This window comes from Pongo pygmaeus, chromosome 11 (genome assembly GCF_028885625.2).
Source record: "Pongo pygmaeus isolate AG05252 chromosome 11, NHGRI_mPonPyg2-v2.0_pri, whole genome shotgun sequence".
Classification (NCBI taxonomy): domain Eukaryota; kingdom Metazoa; phylum Chordata; class Mammalia; order Primates; family Hominidae; genus Pongo; species Pongo pygmaeus.
In genome coordinates this window covers 142,023,326-142,040,780 of record NC_072384.2, presented here as the reverse complement: position 1 = coordinate 142,040,780, position 17,455 = coordinate 142,023,326, and the positions used below count along the sequence as shown (strand labels likewise).

Sequence of the window (17,455 nt, the reverse complement as noted above, 5' to 3'; positions counted from 1 at the left end):
TTCTGGTAAGAATGGAAAGCCTTAATGTGACCTGAAAAGGGCCTTGAATGGTCAGAGATTCGGTCTTAGCACAATGTCTGCACTACTTCAGAACTCCAGAAAAGGCCCTCCTCTCTACATCCTTTACTCTGTAACTCGACCTTCAGTCTTTTCATAAATCCTTATTCCTGAGTGGGAGGAACCATCTTATCTCTGGAAGAAACTGAGCAATAAGAAGCATGAACTTGCTCACCTGTCCTCATCTCACGGCCCCTTTCCTGGTCTATTATCCATCCATGCTAAGCTCATCTTTTGTCCTATGCTGGCCTCATAAAGATGGAGCTTACACTTTGGAGGAGAGAAGAGTTCGGAAACATTTAGTAAGCTATTTAAAAGTGAGCAGAGGAGTCAGAAGTGATGAGTAAAAAATAATTTACACATTTCTCAGTCTGGATGATTTCAAGAATTGTGGCACCATTTAAAGACACAGGGAAGTTGGAAGGACAGGAGTCCATCAGTGGTCAAGAGGACTCCTGTGGGCAAATGTGGTTCACAAGAAATAAGATACTTGGAAGGGCGAATCAGAAGCCACAGAAATAATGTGATCAAAATAATATTAAGGAATACTGATCTTCAGGGATCAGGAAGGAAGGTGGTAAAATCAGCAGACAGAAAAGCAAACACAGTGGTTCAGGAGCCAAGGAAGGGAAGTTTCAGGAGTAGAAAAATCACACAAAGCTCACAGGTGCGGCCCACTTCCAAGAACTGAACTGTTGGCCAAGCCCACGAGAGAGCAATTGCAGGTGGATGACAGGAAGCCTGAGTGAGCAGGATCATGGGGAGGGCAGATAACAGCTACCAGTAAGTGTCTGACTAGAAGAAAGGCTGGTGAAGGCAAGAGGCTAGTAGAGGCTGGCAGGAGGCAAGAGGTTCTTTTAGATAGGGCAGAATGAACAAACTGGTAGACATCAAGGAGAAACTGGAGGAAGAGATAAAAGCTCTAAGTATTTCGATTCATCTCAGACGTTGTAATCCAGCACTAAATGTTTTGCATACAGGATTAGAGATTAGAATTAGAGCATTCTAACCCTGACACCACCCCCATTTCTACCTCAAAGAAATTTAATGTAGCAGAGTACAAAAGGTAAAGTTCCCTTAAGTGGGAATTGCTAAAGTATTTATTAGCATAAAAACGTCTACGCTTCCAGGGGTTCTTCAAAGGTTCAAATACTTCCTAAAAAACTGGCAGGCACTTGAGACAATTTAGGAAAAGGCTGCCAAACATGACTACATGCTGCTTAAAAACTGCTTTGGAAAAAAGCACCAAGAAAAATGTGAAAAAATGAAAGTCAAACCAGGTGAAATCATCTGCAACATGATAGTCAACATCTAAAAATAAGAAGTATATCTGTTAAGTCAATAAAAAAGCAAGAGCCAAGCCCCTGCAACCTGAGAGAATACACCAACCGGCATCAACACCAGGACAGACACTCACATTGGCAATCAAGGAAAGGCAAATTCAAATGAGATAACAATTTCTCAGACGGGAAACACATTACAAAAACTGGCAACAAAACCAGGACAGTTTTAGGGGGTGGAGAGAAGAGTACACTTTGGAAATGTAAATTGTTACAAACTTACTTTAGAGCAAATTTAGTCATCCTTCAAAAATTTAAATGTATACTTATTTCCTAAGAATTCCTTTGGCTCACATAATTGTGAAAAGAAAGATGTGCACCAGTGTTCATTACAACAATTATGCAACAAATCTATTATGTGCCAGACATTATTCGCAACTCTGGGAATACATAAGTGAACAAAGCAGATTCCTGATCTCAGGACCTGGGGTCAGGGGTCAGGAGAAGCCAAAAACTACGCTAGAGAAATACTTTATGCAGTGTGGGGGGAGTGCTACCAGCAGAGCAGGGGATGGAGATGTGAAATCTTGTGTGCAGTGTTGGGCTCAGTGAGGGAGTTGCCCACACAGATATCTGAGGGAAGACTGTTCCAGGCAGAGGGTATCACTAGCAAAAGCAGCGAGCAAGGGGCAAAGCAGCAGTAAATTTGGTCAAAGAAGAAAAGGGGCCAGATCAAAACTAAAAGTAAGCCAAATATTCATCCGCAGGAAACTGGACAAGTTAGAGTATATTCAAATGGTGGAATGCTGTGCATCCAGTAAGAATTAGGATACAGTATATATATGAGGATGCTTCCAAATATTTTTAAATAGAAAAATCAAATGGCAGAATAGTATTACTATGTGATTTCATTCTGCAAAACCAAAAACATAAGCTATGTTCTAGAAGGATATATACTTAACAGTTGTTCTTTCTGTGGGTAATTACAGAAATTCTTTTTTTTTTTTTTTCTTGAGACGGAGTCTTGCTCTGTCACCCAGGCTGACCTCCACCTCCTGGGTTGAAGCGATTCTTTTGCTTCAGCCTCCTGAGTAGCTGGGACTACAGGTGCCTGCCACCATGCCCAGCTAATTTTTGTAATTTTTTAACGATGGAGTTTTGCCATGTTGGCCAGGCTGGTCTCGACCTCCTGACCTCTGGTGATCTGCCTGCCTCAGCTTTCCAAAGTGCTGGGATTACAGGCGTGAGCCACCACACCTGGCCTAGAAATTCTTTTATTAAAAAACTTTTTTTTTTTTTTTTGTTTTTTTTTTTTTAGAGACACGGTATTGCTGTGTTGCTGAAGTTGGCCTCTAACTTCAGGGCTCAAGTGATCCTCCTGCCTCAACCCCCTGCTGTATCCCCCTACCCTGCCACAGCAACTGGGATTACATGCACATATTGGTATGTTCAGTTAGGGATTTGTATTTTTATGCACGTACCGGTATGTTCATTTAGGGATGTGTATTTTTATGCACGTACCGGTATGTTCAGTTAGGGATTTGTATTTTTATGCACGTACCGGTATGTTCAGTTAGGGATGTGTATTTTTATGCACGTACCGGTATGTTCAGTTAGGGATTTGTATTTTTATGCACGTACCGGTATGTTCAGTTAGGGATGTGTATTTTTATGCACGTACCGGTATGTTCAGTTAGGGATTTGTATTTTTATGCACGTACCGGTATGTTCAGTTAGGGATTTGTATTTTTATGCACGTACCGGTATGTTCAGTTAGGGATGTGTATTTTTATGCACGTACCGGTATGTTCAGTTAGGGATTTGTATTTTTATGCACGTACCGGTATGTTCAGTTAGGGATGTGTATTTTTATGCACGTACCGGTATGTTCAGTTAGGGATTTGTATTTTTATGCACGTACCGGTATGTTCAGTTAGGGATTTGTATTTTTATGCACGTACCGGTATGTTCAGTTAGGGATTTGTATTTTTATGCACGTACCGGTATGTTCAGTTAGGGATTTGTATTTTTATGCACGTACCGGTATGTTCAGTTAGGGATTTGTATTTTTATGCACACACCAGTATGTTCAGTTAGCGATTTGGATTTTTATGCACATACTGGTATGTTCAGTGAGGGATTTGTATTTTTAGAGTTTAGCATATATCAACTATTTGGACTTTCTTAAGGAGCATATAATCAGAACAAAGTAAGCAATTTAAAAATATGTAGCAGAGAATCAATAAAGAGGCTTTACAGACATACACGGAAGAGGGCACTAAAACTGGGACACCACAGGAGATGCTGGGGGGTGAGAGACGCTTCGCTGGCTGACAACTGCCATGTTTCCAAACAGAACAGAGAACCAGTCTACTTAGATACATCCTTGTATGGGTCATTTGCAGTAAAGAATTTAGGTAAAATAACAAACTTCATGGGGAGATCACATTTCTATATCTGAGTCATTTAACTCCCATGGAATGTACTTGTGTGTAACCAACTGCTACTCATTGAGGGCATTTTAAATATAAGGAGAATTTAAAGAATAGAAATTTGATACCTTCATGAAGGCAAAAATTAAAATTTGTGACTATTAGGTTCTCCTTGAAAACCACCACTAAAATTCAGGAAAAAGTCTCCCGCCCTGCCTCCCGACACCTGAGAGGAATGAGCGTACGAACACACTCCTTTCTTCATCCCCATGCCCCCGAGTCGCACCCAGAGGGAGAGCAGGAGGCCAGCCTCACTCACCCTTTTCTTCAGCCGCTCCCGTTCCTTCAGAGTGAGAGTGTCAGCTTTTGCAATGACAGGCACAATATTCACCTTGTTGTGTATTGCCTTCATAAACGCCACATCTAAGGGCTTAAGTCTAAAATTAATTTTAGAAGTGTCACTTATTTAAAAAAAATACATACAAAACTCTTCTCTCTCAAATTATCTTAATTCTTATATTAAAATACACAGTTTGGGTAAAACTTACAAACCCATGTAGTAAAGCATTTCTCCACGGTAAACAATTACTTACCCATGTCCAAAAGGTGAAATAAAGTAAAAGCAACAATGCACCCTATTATCAATGATGTGCCTCCTGTTCAAGCCGCTCTCGTCATGCAGGTACCTCTCAAATTGCTCATCAATATAGGAGATAATTGTCTTAAAACTGAGAGAAACAGAAACATTAACAATAATCATAGGGTATAAAACAGGGGATCCCTGACTTCAAAGGGAAAACAAGTGCCTCTGCCCAAATATATATAATTTAATAATTCATTTTCAAGATGAGAACAGAAGACTGACTCCCAGATTTGGCAAATGGAAGTTTTTGGAAACTATGCCAAGCATAACTGCCCCTAAGTGCTGAGAGTCAAAAGCCTGAATGGAATAGGTTATGATGCACCTGAGAGAGGGCCAGTGTAGACAGGGCTGCCAATTCTTTCTTTTTTTTGAGACTGAGTCTCACTCTGTTGCCCAGGCTGGAGTGCAGTGGCACAATCTCAGCTCACTGCAACCTCCGCCTCCCGGGTTCAAGCGATTCTCCTGCCTCAACCTCCCGAGTAGCTGGGATTATAGGCACACGCCACCACGCCCGGCTAATTTTTGTATTTTTAGTAGTGACAGGGTTTCACCATGTTGGCCAGGCTGGTCTCGAACTCCTGACCTTGTGATCAGCCCACCTCAGCCTCCCAAAGTGCTGGGATTACAGGCGTGAGCCACCGCACCTGGCCAGGGCTGCCAATTCTTTTCAGGAACGTGACTGTGAAGAGGGGCAGAGGAACAGGGTGGTAGAGAACACGGGTCAAGAACAGGTTCATCTGAGCTGGGAAACAGCATTTATCTGAGCTGGGAAACAGTACAGCACTTTCACATGTAAGAAGGGAGAAATTCCTAAATGTAGGAGAAAGACAACAGAACCTTCCCCTTTTCATCTAGTGGTGGAAAGCTGATGCTTTATGTTGACAGGATTAGAACCAGGAGGGAGTCTGTACAACGAAAGTGGCATTCTTTGCACAGTACAGGTGAGACTGCTCTATCTTCTACTTCTTCATTTCCTTATTTGTGAAAATGATGCCAATGAGCAGTCATTTACAGACACTGTGACTCAACCCACTCTCTTAACAGGTTTCACTTCCTTCCACATAGAAAGGATGTACTACAGTATCTTGTTCACCAGCCACGGCTCAAATCCAGGTGTTTCATTTATACTAGCAGTCTATGGATGACTGGCTTTGCGATCTCAAATCGCAGTAGAGTACCAGAAAAAAATTACTCTCTATAAAATTCCTTATTTAAAAAGTCAACATTTAACGTGCTTTAAATTGTCTAGCTGTTTTATTATATACAGCAATCCCAAACTTAATAATCACTCATTAACAATATCTATAAATTTAAGTACATTAAGTAAACAAATGTAGATCCCTGGGCACGGGGGTGCATACCAATCTCTGCAGTTGATAGCGTCACCATAGCCAGGGGTATCTACCACTGTCAGGCGTAGCTTGACCCCTCGCTCTTCAATTTCAACAGTTGAAGCCTCAATCTGGACAGTTCTTTCAATTTTTTCTAGAAAAGAAACAAACTTAATAGGGAATATAAGCAGCATGCGAAGAGGAAAGCTCACATTCTTATGACAAGTGACTTCAGAGTCTACTACCTCTCTACAGAGGTAGGTTCTCCAAAGATACCATGGGGATTATGCAAAAATGATCCCAGAGAAGTCAGAAAGGGGAAGGTTAAAGCTAAGATTATTGTGCTACTGGGGAAGGTTAAAAACACAAATATTAAAAATTATAATTTCTGTTCCTGGGAAAAAGAAAGCAATTTACAAATTCATTTAAAAACTGAATTCAAAAATATTCTGAAAGGGCTACATATTCTTGTAGCAGCCCAAGTCCTAGGCTCTCACTATGTGTGCCTAATTCATTCAACAGTCATTTGTGGATGCTGGTGTTCTGTGCTGGAACTTTCTGACAGTAGATGAATTAGAACATCTATCCTAGTAATCTTCTAGTTACACAGCACTTTTGATGTAAAACATTCTCACTTAATCCTTCCATCAAATATTTAATATAGGCAGAAACTACGTATTACATTTTACAGACAAAATAAACTCAGAGAGGATGGATCCATGGATACGTGTCAAAGAAGTCTACTACCCAAATCCAAGGACCTCGGTGCAGCACACCTACCCCACAAAAGTGTTTTCTTTGTGTTCAAAGCTGAACAAGAACAAACAAAACACAGAGCTAAGACATAAAATATTAATTAGGCAGTCTTCAGCATCTTTCATGTAGAATTACACTTACAGTAACATAGGAATGTTTTTACCTGCTGCTCCAGGTATGACTCTTTCTGGGTAGAGATCAGTTAGGAATAGGCTGTTTATGAGAGTCGATTTTCCTAGACCTGATTCACCTTTAAATAAAAAGAAAAACCTTGTCATGACCTTATCCATATGACACCATTCAATCGGTTAAGTGTTTACACAAGGCCTGGTACTGGGCTAAGCACCTCGCAAACATCACTGTGTTTAGTACCTACAGTACTACTATGTTTGCAGTATGATCTTTGAGGGTACTCAAAGAAACTCTAATTTGCCCAAGGTCAGAGTACTATCCAGAGCAGGGCCAAGATTTGAATCCAGCTCTATGAGACTACACAACTTGAACATCAGGTTAGCAACACAACTGTTCACAAATGTGAGGAACGTACTTTAGAGGTTGGTTTTTATTTTTGACAAATAGAATGCAAAGCAGGTTTTCAATTATCAGTTCTGCTAGTCACTAAACTCACCACATTTTCAGAAAACTGAACATATCTATCCCATAGTGTCAACAACACTTGTGCTTCCTGAGCTGCAGAAATGGGTGAGCAGGACAGGGCCTGTGGTCTGGTGGGCTCACTTGCACACTCTCCCTCTGCAACCTCCCCCTTCTGCCACCTTGTCTTCTTCCTGCTTTAAACCCATCCCTGTTTCCAAGCACTGGCAACTGCCATATGTCAGGCAACTTTCCCACTCACTTTGTAGAGTTCACACAACTAATTCAGGTGACACATAATCCACGTAAGCTTTCAATGAGGTGAGAATCTCTCTTCAACTACTGTGACTACATATTCTGAATATTTGAAATTTAACTTCAAAAAAGATGCAAAATACCAAAAATTAAATTTTACATTTGAAGGAAGCACAAATTCCACTGCTTCACTGTAGGTTATCATCTAAGTCTTAATTTTGCATGGAGAAGTGCTTCTGATCTTGGTACTACTGGTGCCGGACTGTCCCCTGGGTACCCTAAACCACCCTCTGTTAAGTTCTGCAAAGCATGAGGAAGGAGTACACATCTCTTTTGAAAAATTATTATTGCTGGCTGGGCACAGTGGCTCACACCTATAATCCCAGCACTTTAGGAGACGAAGGCTGGAGGATCACTTGAGGCTAAGAATTCAAGACCCCGCCTGGGCAAAATAGTGAGACCCCCATCTCCCAAAAAACCAAAACAAAGTTAAAAAACCCTAAAACCTTAGCCAGGTGTTGTGGCATGTACCTAGAGTCCCAGCTACTTGGGAGGCTAGGGCAGAAGGATTGCTTGAGCCCAGGAGTTAGAGGTTACAGCAGGCTATGATCATGCCACTGCACTTCAGCCTGGGTGAGAGTGAGACCCTGTCCCTTATAGAATAAAACAATTCTGGGAAAATCAAGAACAAATAAGTGAATTTGAAATGTGCAGACGCATGGCAGGGCGCCGTGGCCCATGCCTGTAATCCCAGCACTTTGGGAGGCTGAGGCGGGCGGATCACAAGGTCAGGAGATCGAGACCATCCTGGCTAACATGGTGAAACCCCGTCTCTACTAAAAATACAAAAAATTAGCCGGGCGTGGTGGTGGGCACCTGTAGTCCCAGCTACTCGGGAGGCTGAGGCAGGAGAATGGCGTGAGGCCGGGAGGCGGAGCTTGCAGTGAGCCGAGATCGCACCACTGCACTCCAGCCTGGGCGACACAGCAAGACTCCATCTCAAAAAACAAAACAAAACTAAACTAAACTAAAAGAAATGTGCAGACATACAAAATTAGGACTGCATTTTAGGTGAACCATAATTTTCACACATGAAAAGAACAACGTGTTGAACATGCCTAAATATGAGTGTAAAAATTTGACTAAATGCCTATTATCCCATTAAGTCATCCTTTTAATAAACTGTGGTGCAATGCTCCTTTACATTTTTGCTCCTTTACGTATGTCTTTAAAAGTCTGAAACAATTTTAAAAACTATGCCTTTCCTCTTCAATAGTCTCTCATTTACTAATTAGGTGTGTTAGGGTTTTCCTGATACACCCATTTTTCTTGAGCTATTAATACTACAATTTAAAAGTTAAGGATTCTTATGGCTTTCTAGTTCTACTTTTCACTACTCACCCTCAACCCCCTATCTGTTTTCTTTTAAATCCACTTTATTGAGGCACGATTTACAAATACTAAAATATACCCATTTAAACTGTACAGTTTTGACAAAAGTAGATACTCAGATAACCAAACTCCACTCAAGATAAAGATTATTTTCATAACCCTAGAGTTGCTTTGTGTAACTGTGAAGTCTACCCTCTCCAGTCCCCACTGCAGGCAAACACCAATCTACTTTGTCACTATGTATCAGCTTTGCTTATTCTAAAACTTTTAAATGGCATCATACAACATGGCCTGTTTTGTGTCTGGCTGCTTTTGCTCAACAAAGCTCTGAGACTGATGCATGTTGTTGCATCTATGAGTAGTTCATTTCTTTGTAGTGCTTGGCAATATTCCATTGTATGGCTACACCACAATTTGTTAACCCACTCTCTAGATACCTCTGCTGTCCCCAGTTTGGGGATATATTGAGAAAAGTAGCTATGAATATTCATATACAAATCTTTACAGACATGTTTTCATTTCTTGTGGGTAAACACATATAAGCGGTATTGCTGGGTCTTAACTGTTAAGGAAGTACCAAACTGGCTTCCATACTGGTTGTGGCGTTTTTACATGCTCACTAATAAGAGTTCCAGTTGTTTCACATCCTTGCTGACACCTGGAGTGCCTGCCTCTTAGTGGCTGGGTAGTGGCATCTCGTGGTTTCAATGTGTATTCCCGACCATCAAAGATGTAGACATCTTTATGTGGGTTTACTGGCTGTTTATCTTCCTTAGTGAAATGTCTATTCAAATCTTTTGCCCCCTCTTTGTAAGTGGGTCATTTGTCTTACTGATCAGTACAATATTTTTATATATTCTGGACACATATCCTTTGTCAGATATGGTACTATGAATACTTTCTGAGTTCCTCACATTTTATTTTCCTATTAACGTCTTTTCAAGGCGAACTTTTAATAATGCACAATTGTTTTTATAATTTCTATTCTTCATGTCCTAAGAAATCTGCTTACTACAAAGTCATAAAATTTTTTTTGCCCATTTTCTTGTAGAATTTTTATAGCTTTACATTTAAATCTACTATAATTTCAGGTTAATTGTGATATACGGTGTGAAGCAGGAGTTGAAGTTCATTTTTTCACACATAATCATCTAGTTGTTACAGACTATAAAAAGACTAACCTTGCCCCCATTGAATCAACTTGGCTTTTTTCTCAAAAAAAAAAACAACAAAAAAATTGAACTTATTATATTGATGGTTCTACTTCTTGGCTGTTGCTCTGTTCAGTAGATCTGTGTATCTACCCTTACCACACTGTCTTGATTACTGCTGTTAAGTCTTGAAATCAGAGACTGTAATCCTCCAACTCTGCTCTTTTTCTAAACTGTTTTAGTCTGTTCTAGGCCCTCTACATTTACATTTAAACTTCAGAATCAGCTTGTTAATTTTCATTTCTGAAAGTTGGGGCTGGACGCTGTGGCTCATGCCAGTAGCACTCCTTGTACTTTGGGAGGCTGAGAAGAGTGGATCACTTCAGGCTAGGAGTTTAAGACCAGCCTGGCCAACATGACAAAATGCCATTTCTACTAAAAATACAAAAATTAGATGGGCGTGGTGGCACATGCCTGTAGTCCCAGCTACTTGGGGAGGCTGAGAAACGAGAATCACTTAAACCTGGGAGGTGGAGGTTGCCAAAATCATACCATTGCACTCTAGCCTGGATGACAGAGCAAGACTGTCTCAGAAAAAATATGGGACGATTTGGGGGAGAAAGGGCATAGTTCCAATCCACAAATGGGGCAGATCTTACAACTTTAGATTTTAATTTCTCTCAGCACTGTTTTGTAGTTTTCAGTGTATAGGTCTTGCACATTTTTTAAAATTTATCTCTAAACAATATTTTTTGTGACTGTTAAGTGGTACTGTCTTAAAATTATTAATACTCTCGTTTGTGGTTTTTTTTTTTTTTTTTTTTGAGACTGAGTCTCGCTCTGTCATGCAGGCTGGAGTGCGGTGGCATGACCTCGGCTCACTGAAACCCCTGCTCCCGGATTCAAGCGATTCTCCCGCCTCAGCCTCCAGCATAGCTGAAATTACAGGCACCCACCATCATGGCCGGCTAATTTCAGTACTTTACAAAAGTACTAAAGAGATGAAGTTTTACCATGTTGAGGGGGCTGGTCTTAAAACTCCTGACCTCAGGTGATCTGCCAGCCTCCGACTCCCAAAGTGCTGGGATTACAGATGTGAGCCACTGCACTCAGCCTAATTTCTTATCTTTAGTGGGTCCTGGATTTTTACAAATTCGTTTTTTAGCTAACATCATCTTCCTCCTTGATAACTACACTGAATGACAATGACTTTGAATGTTGCATCATGTATTTCTGAGATAAACTCCATTTGTTTAGTCGGTCCTAATTTGAAAATGAGAATTTGTCCCAATGGGATTGATACATTACAGAATAGCAGCGTAATACGAATTTCATATTTGCCTATTATATATGATCTCATTGGTGAGAAACTAGGTGAATACAGAAGACTGTGTTTAATTCTGCATCCAACGAATCAAACCACTTGGGGATATTCCCAACACACACCCCTAAATATCTATCAGCTATCTTTCTTCACTGCCTGTTATAAGCCACACCCATGTGCACCTAGTGTTACGACTTTCCAACTTCAGAAAATCCTCCTTCCACAGCTACACAAAAGCGCACAAGTTGCAACCCTCCTGATGTCCACTTGCCCAAACAAACCTCAGGGCTTCTATGGTGCAGTAATTATTTTTTAACCATTTACATGTGGCCCGGTATAATTGCTATGTTCCTATCTTTTTTCCCACCGTGTCACTGATGAAGGTTCTTAGTATTGTGTCCCTATTTTCTCCGTAAGCCCTGTGGTGTTTATTCATCATGCTGTATGGCATGGTGATTTTTTTTTAGAAACACACGGGTTGCATCATAGCAGAACTCAGTGCATTGTCTTTTTATTTAGATATACTGCTGGACTTGGTAAGATTTAATTAAGATGTCCACGTCTAGCTTGTGTATATGTAAAAAGTAAAGTAGAGGCTCCTCTTTAAAGACTTTCCTCCCCGTCTAATTAGGAATAAATACTAACTTCTCTTAGAAGCAAAATTTATTCAAAGACCTGTACTAACATTCTTAAATATCTGCTAGCTGTAATGAGGAAATCAATGTACTTTATGTTCTTAGCTCCCACAATTCAGCCTAAATATTTGCCCTGGCATGCTTATGCTGGTCCAAGCAAGCATTAGGTCATAGCCTGTTGCTCTTCCTTATTCGAAGGTGATTTTACCTTTCTCAACATTCCTCCTTCCTTTGTTCTCCTCTGCCTTTGCCTCTTTTAAGAAGTTCTAAGTTGCTAGCCAATCAGGACAAATACAGAATGTGAGGTCCCGTTCCAGCCAATGGAAACCAGACACAGCAGTAAGGTAGACGCATCAGGTTATAAATGACTCAGGTTATAAATGATCCTCTTTGTTTGGTGTACTCTCTTGACAAAACTGCTGGCGAGTGTACCCTTTCTGTAGAAAGTAAAAATGGCCATGCTGAGGAAACTGAATTTATGTTCAAGTGCTATTTCTTTACAGCACCGAGGAACAAGCATTTCTAACATATACTAGTCTGTAGTTTTCTTGTCATTTGTAATAGGATAATGCTGGCTTAATAAAATAGGCTGGTAGGTGTTTCCTACTCATCTATTTCGTGAAGAAGTCTGTGTAAGATTTATATTAATCCCAGCACTTAGAGAGGCCGAGGCAGGCGGATCACGAAGTCAGGAAATCAAGACCACCATGGCTAACACGGTGAAACCCCGTCTCTATTAAAAATACAAAAACAAAATTAGCCGGGTGTGGTGGTGGGCGCCTGTAATCTTAGCTACTCGGGAGGCTGAGGCGGGAGAATGGCGGGAACCTGGGAGGTGGAGCTTGCAGTGAGCTGAGATCGCGCCACTGCACTCCAGCCTGGGCGACAGAGTGAGGCTCCATCTCAAAAAAAAAAAAAAAAAAAAAAGATTTACATTACTTCTACTCCCCGCCACATACACCTTTTCTCATTTTTAAATCTCTACCTTTTTTTTTTTTTTTTTTTGTGAGACAGAAAAAAACAAGAGCCTGGGCTCTTATTGCCCAGGCTGGAGTGCAATGGCGCGATCTCGGCTCACCGCAACCTCCACCTCCCAGGTTCAAGTGATTCTCCTGCCTCAGCCTTCCAAGTAGCTAGGATTACAGGCCTGCGCCACCACACCCAGCTAATTTTGTATTTTTACTAGAGATGAGGTTTCTCCACGTTGGTCAGGCTGGTCTCAAACTTCCCACCTCAGGTGACCCACCCACCTAGCCTCCTAACATGCTGGGATTACAGGCGTGAACCACCATGTTTTGAGATGGAGTTTCTCTCGTTTCCCTGGCTGGAGTGCAATGATGGGATCTCGGTTCACTGCAACCTCCACCTCCTAGGTTCAAGCGATTCTCCGGCCTCAGCCTCCCGAGTAGCTGGGATTACAGGCATGTGCTAACATGCCCAACTAATTTAGTATTTTTTTTTTTTAGTAAAGGCGGGATTTCTCCATGTTGGTCAGGCTGGTCTTGAACTCCCAACCTCAGGTGATCTGCCTACCTCAGCCTCCCAAGATGCTGTGATTACAGGCAGAAGCCACCGCGCCCAGCCAATTTCTACTTAATTTTATTTTTTGAGACGGAGTCTTGCTCTGTCGCCAGACTAAAGTGCTGCGGTGCAATCTCGGCTCAGTGCAACCTCTGCCTCCCTGGTTCAAGTGATACTCCTGACCTCAGCCTCCCAAGTAGCTGGGTGGTCACAGGCATGCACCACCACACCCAGATTTTTGTATTTTTAGTAGAGATGGGGTTTTGCCATGTTGGCCAGGCTGGTCTCAAACTCCTGACCTCAAGTAATCCGCCCGTTTTGGCCTCCCAGAGTGCTGGGATTACAGGCATGAGCCATCACACCCGACCAGTTACATTATTCCTAATGACAATTCAGTGGTCACTCCTCTTATCTTCAATCCCCTGTATGTAATAAATTTCTTTGTTCTGGCTACTTTTTTCTTTTCTTGAGACAGGGTCTCACTCTGTCACCCAGGCTGGAGTGCAGTGGCATGATCACAGCTCACCACAGGCTTGATGTCTCAGGCTGAGGTGATCCTCCCTGCCTCAGCCTCTCAAGTAGCTGTGACTACAGGCATCCCCCACCAAGGCTGGCTAATTTTTTAATCTTTTGTACAGACAGTGTTTCACCATGTTGCTCTTGAACTGGTCTTGAACTCCTGGGCTGAAGTGATCCACCCATCTTGGCCTCCCAAAGTGCTAGGATTACAGGCATGAGCCACCACACCAGGCCTGTTCTGGCTACTTTTAAAGACCTTTCTGTTTATCTATGGTCTATTTGCTTATTACATGCTCTTCTCTATTATTTCTTCCGCTTGTTGTTTCATCAGTAGTTTCTGGAAGCGTGTTATGATGCATCCTGGTGTAGTTTTCTTTATATTTATTTTGCCTGGTATTTGTCGAGCTTCTTGGATTTGTGCATTTATAACTTTGCTGAAAATTGGACAATTCCCAGGCATTTTTTCATGATTTTTTTTTGCTTTCCTGTCTTCTCTGTGAATATAATCCATATATTAGACTGTTTACAGTGTACCAAAGGACACTGAGGGCACATTCAATTTCTTTTTTTTTTCCAGCTTTTCCCTTACTGTGCTTCTACTGTCCTGTTTCTCCTGTAGTGTATAATGTGCTGTCAGGCTTATCGTGAAAATTTATTTCGGTTGTATTTTAATCTTTAGAAGTTCCACTTGGTTCTCTGTTGTATCTTTCCTTTATCTTATTATATTCATGCTTTCCTTTAAGTAACAGAGTTCTTCTTTGCCACTGAGATCCATTTCTATCATTTCTGGATCTGTTTCTATTGCCTTTTTCTCCTGATTATGTACAGTTTTTGTTTCTTTGATGCCACACAATTTTCTATTAGACATTAGATATTGTGAATGTTACACTGTAAATGCCTGGTTTTTTTTTTTTTTTTTTTGAGACAAGGTTTCATTCTGTCACCCAGGCTTGAAGCTTGAGTGCAGTGGCATGATCTCAGCTTACTGCAGCCTCAACCTCCTGGGCTCGGGTGAGAGGAACTACAGGTACATGCCACCATGCCTGGCTGGTTTTCATATTTTCTGTAGAGACAGGGTTTCACCATGTTGCCCAGCCTGATCTTCAACTCCTGCCTGCCTCGGCCTCCCAAAGCGCTAAGATTACAGGTGTGAGCCACCATGCCTGGCCTGGAGGATATTTCTGAAATGGGTCACTTACACAGCCATTGGCAGGCCTTGGTTCCTTACTTGGTGGGCTTCCCTGTAAGGCTGCTTGAGTGTTCTCTTGACATGACAGCTGGCTTCCTCCAGAGTGAGTAATTTGAGAAGAGGCAAGGTAGGGGGCCACAATGCCTTTTATGACCTAGTCTTAGAAAATGACACACTTTCATCTCCACAATGTCCTACTGGCTATACAAGTAAAACCCTACTCAATGCAGGAAGGGACCAGAAAGTTGTGAACACCAGGAGATAAGAATCACTGGGGGCCATCTGGAGCCTAGCTGACACAATGAGTAAACTTTCACTCCATATAAATAAGCAAGTGACAGAAAAATAATTTTGCTTCTGAGAAAAATTTTCTAATGAATATACATATATTTGTTCAAATTCTCAAGTTATTTGACTCTGCCAAATTTTCCTCTTACTTTATAGGTCACGTTATCATACTCCAGAGATTGGAAAGGGGAGATTTTTTTTAGTAAGTTGGAGACTATAGATTAATTTCTTACCGACCACCATCAGTGTGAACTCAAAACCTTTTTTCACTGATTTTCGGTGAACTTGATTGGGGAGATTTGCAAATCCAACATAGCCAGGTGTTTCTGGATTTATAAACTGAGTTGGCTGTTGCTAAATAAGATTAAAAAACAAACAAACTAATAAACACCTTAGTAGTTGCTTTTAAAATATAATCAGTTAGATATGAAACAAACATAGGTTATCAGTTTTCACAAATTTTTAAAAAAGTATAGATAAACACGTCCAGAAAGTCATACTTCTATCAGAAAACCAGTAGTATTCAACTAGGAGCATTAAAAAAAAAAATTATCTACTATAACTCCTTAGTTATATGCTGACTGAAAATTAACATTTTGTTAATCAGTATTCTGTTTAGGAATTTAACAATACATAGAAGATACATGCTTAATACATCTTCATGCAATTTCAAATTTCGACTTGAGAGACTATGGAGTTCCAGGAAAATCAGTCAAGCTTACAAAGTACTGCTACAGCTGACAGTACTTTGAATGAATGGTTTCATTCAACAATCTTGGCTAAAGAATAGCTTCCCCCAGGTATTAGGTGCAATGCATTTCTGAAAAGTATCCAGGAAAAAAGCATCTCTCTTGCTGTGCTTCTAGCTGTATAGAACAGAGTTTCACCGAGGCTGAGGCAGGCAAATTAGGGGTGGGACGTTGAGTATCTAGTGTCAAAGACAAGAAAGAAAAGACAGAATGAGAAGATCATAGCTGACTACACTGAAGCATCAATATTCCTTGATAGAAGGGTATCTGATGAGAGAGAGGACAGAGATATGAGAAGGCAAGAATAGGAGAAGTAACCAGAATCTAGACAGTGGTATACTGAAAATGAGAAGAAATTTAAAAAATCAATTTATTAATTGAAAAAGGCAAGATATAAAATAGTATTTCCTTTAGGATTACATTTTGTAAATGTATAGTCAAATGTACACACAGGTGAAAAAGAATATATGTAACATATTAACAACAGTGGTTATTTCTGAGTGGTGAAATAATTTCTTTTTTTTTTTTTTGCTTATCTGTGTTCCACGCTAACACTGGTATAAAATGCAAAAACTGGCATGATGATTTTGCATTGGATAGTAATGAACACCCATAGGATTCAAAGATTTAAAAAACCAGAGAAATAATAATCTTGCAATGTTAACCACAAGTTCTGCTTTTCTCAGCATATGTTCTTTAGAACTAATTTATCTCTGAACTAACTTGCAAGGGCTGATTTAAACCAATTTATCAAGTCTAAGAGCGCCATCAATTTCATAATAATAAATTATCAGAATTCTAAATTATCTGGTCTGCTGGGAATGAACTAAGGGGGCTAAAAGGACTGTTACTGATGTGTGTAGAGAAAAGAAAGTAGAAGCCTGAAAAAAGAGAAAGCTCCAAGCTTTTAAGATGACAATTAGGCCAGGCACGGTGGCTCACGCCTGTAATCCCAACACTTCGGGAGGCCAAAGCGGGCGGATCACGAGGTCAACAGATCAAGACCATCCTGGCCAACATGGTGAAACCCCGAATTTACTAAAATACAAAAAATTAGCCAGCATGGTGGCACACATCTGCAGTCCCAGCTACTCCGGAGGCTGAGCCAGGGGAATCGCTTGAACGTGGGAGGCAGAAGTTGCAGTGAGCTGAAATCATGCCACTGCACTCCAGCCTGGTGACAGAGCAAGACTCCCGTCTCAAAAAAAAAAAAAAAAAAAAAGACAACTAAATTAGAACTCTTTGTCTTAATGAATCAAATACATCAGTTGTATTAAAAATAATGAATCGTATAAATCCCGACTGTCAACAGTCTGAAAACATAAAGCAATTTCTCCTT

At 40.8% G+C, this 17,455-nt stretch overlaps 1 protein-coding gene across 9 annotated transcripts in view; it reads right to left on the bottom strand.

Annotated features, from left to right (window-relative positions):
* SEPTIN2 (septin 2) overlaps positions 1-17,455 on the bottom strand; it is a 38,639-nt gene that overhangs the window by 12,243 nt on the left and 8,941 nt on the right. For 7 of the 9 annotated variants that reach the window (XM_063648432.1, XM_054477260.2, XM_063648435.1 and 4 more), the window contains 5 exons: positions 15,601-15,721; positions 6,663-6,749; positions 5,774-5,897; positions 4,363-4,497; positions 4,089-4,206 (listed from right to left, as the gene is read on the bottom strand). In XM_063648432.1, coding sequence (XP_063504502.1) covers positions 4,089-4,206; positions 4,363-4,497; positions 5,774-5,897; positions 6,663-6,749; positions 15,601-15,721 — 585 coding nt within the window. The remainder of the gene's footprint in view (positions 1-4,088; positions 4,207-4,362; positions 4,498-5,773; positions 5,898-6,662; positions 6,750-15,600; positions 15,722-17,455) is intronic. The other 2 variants (XM_063648438.1, XM_063648437.1) reach the window with 1 other exon arrangement.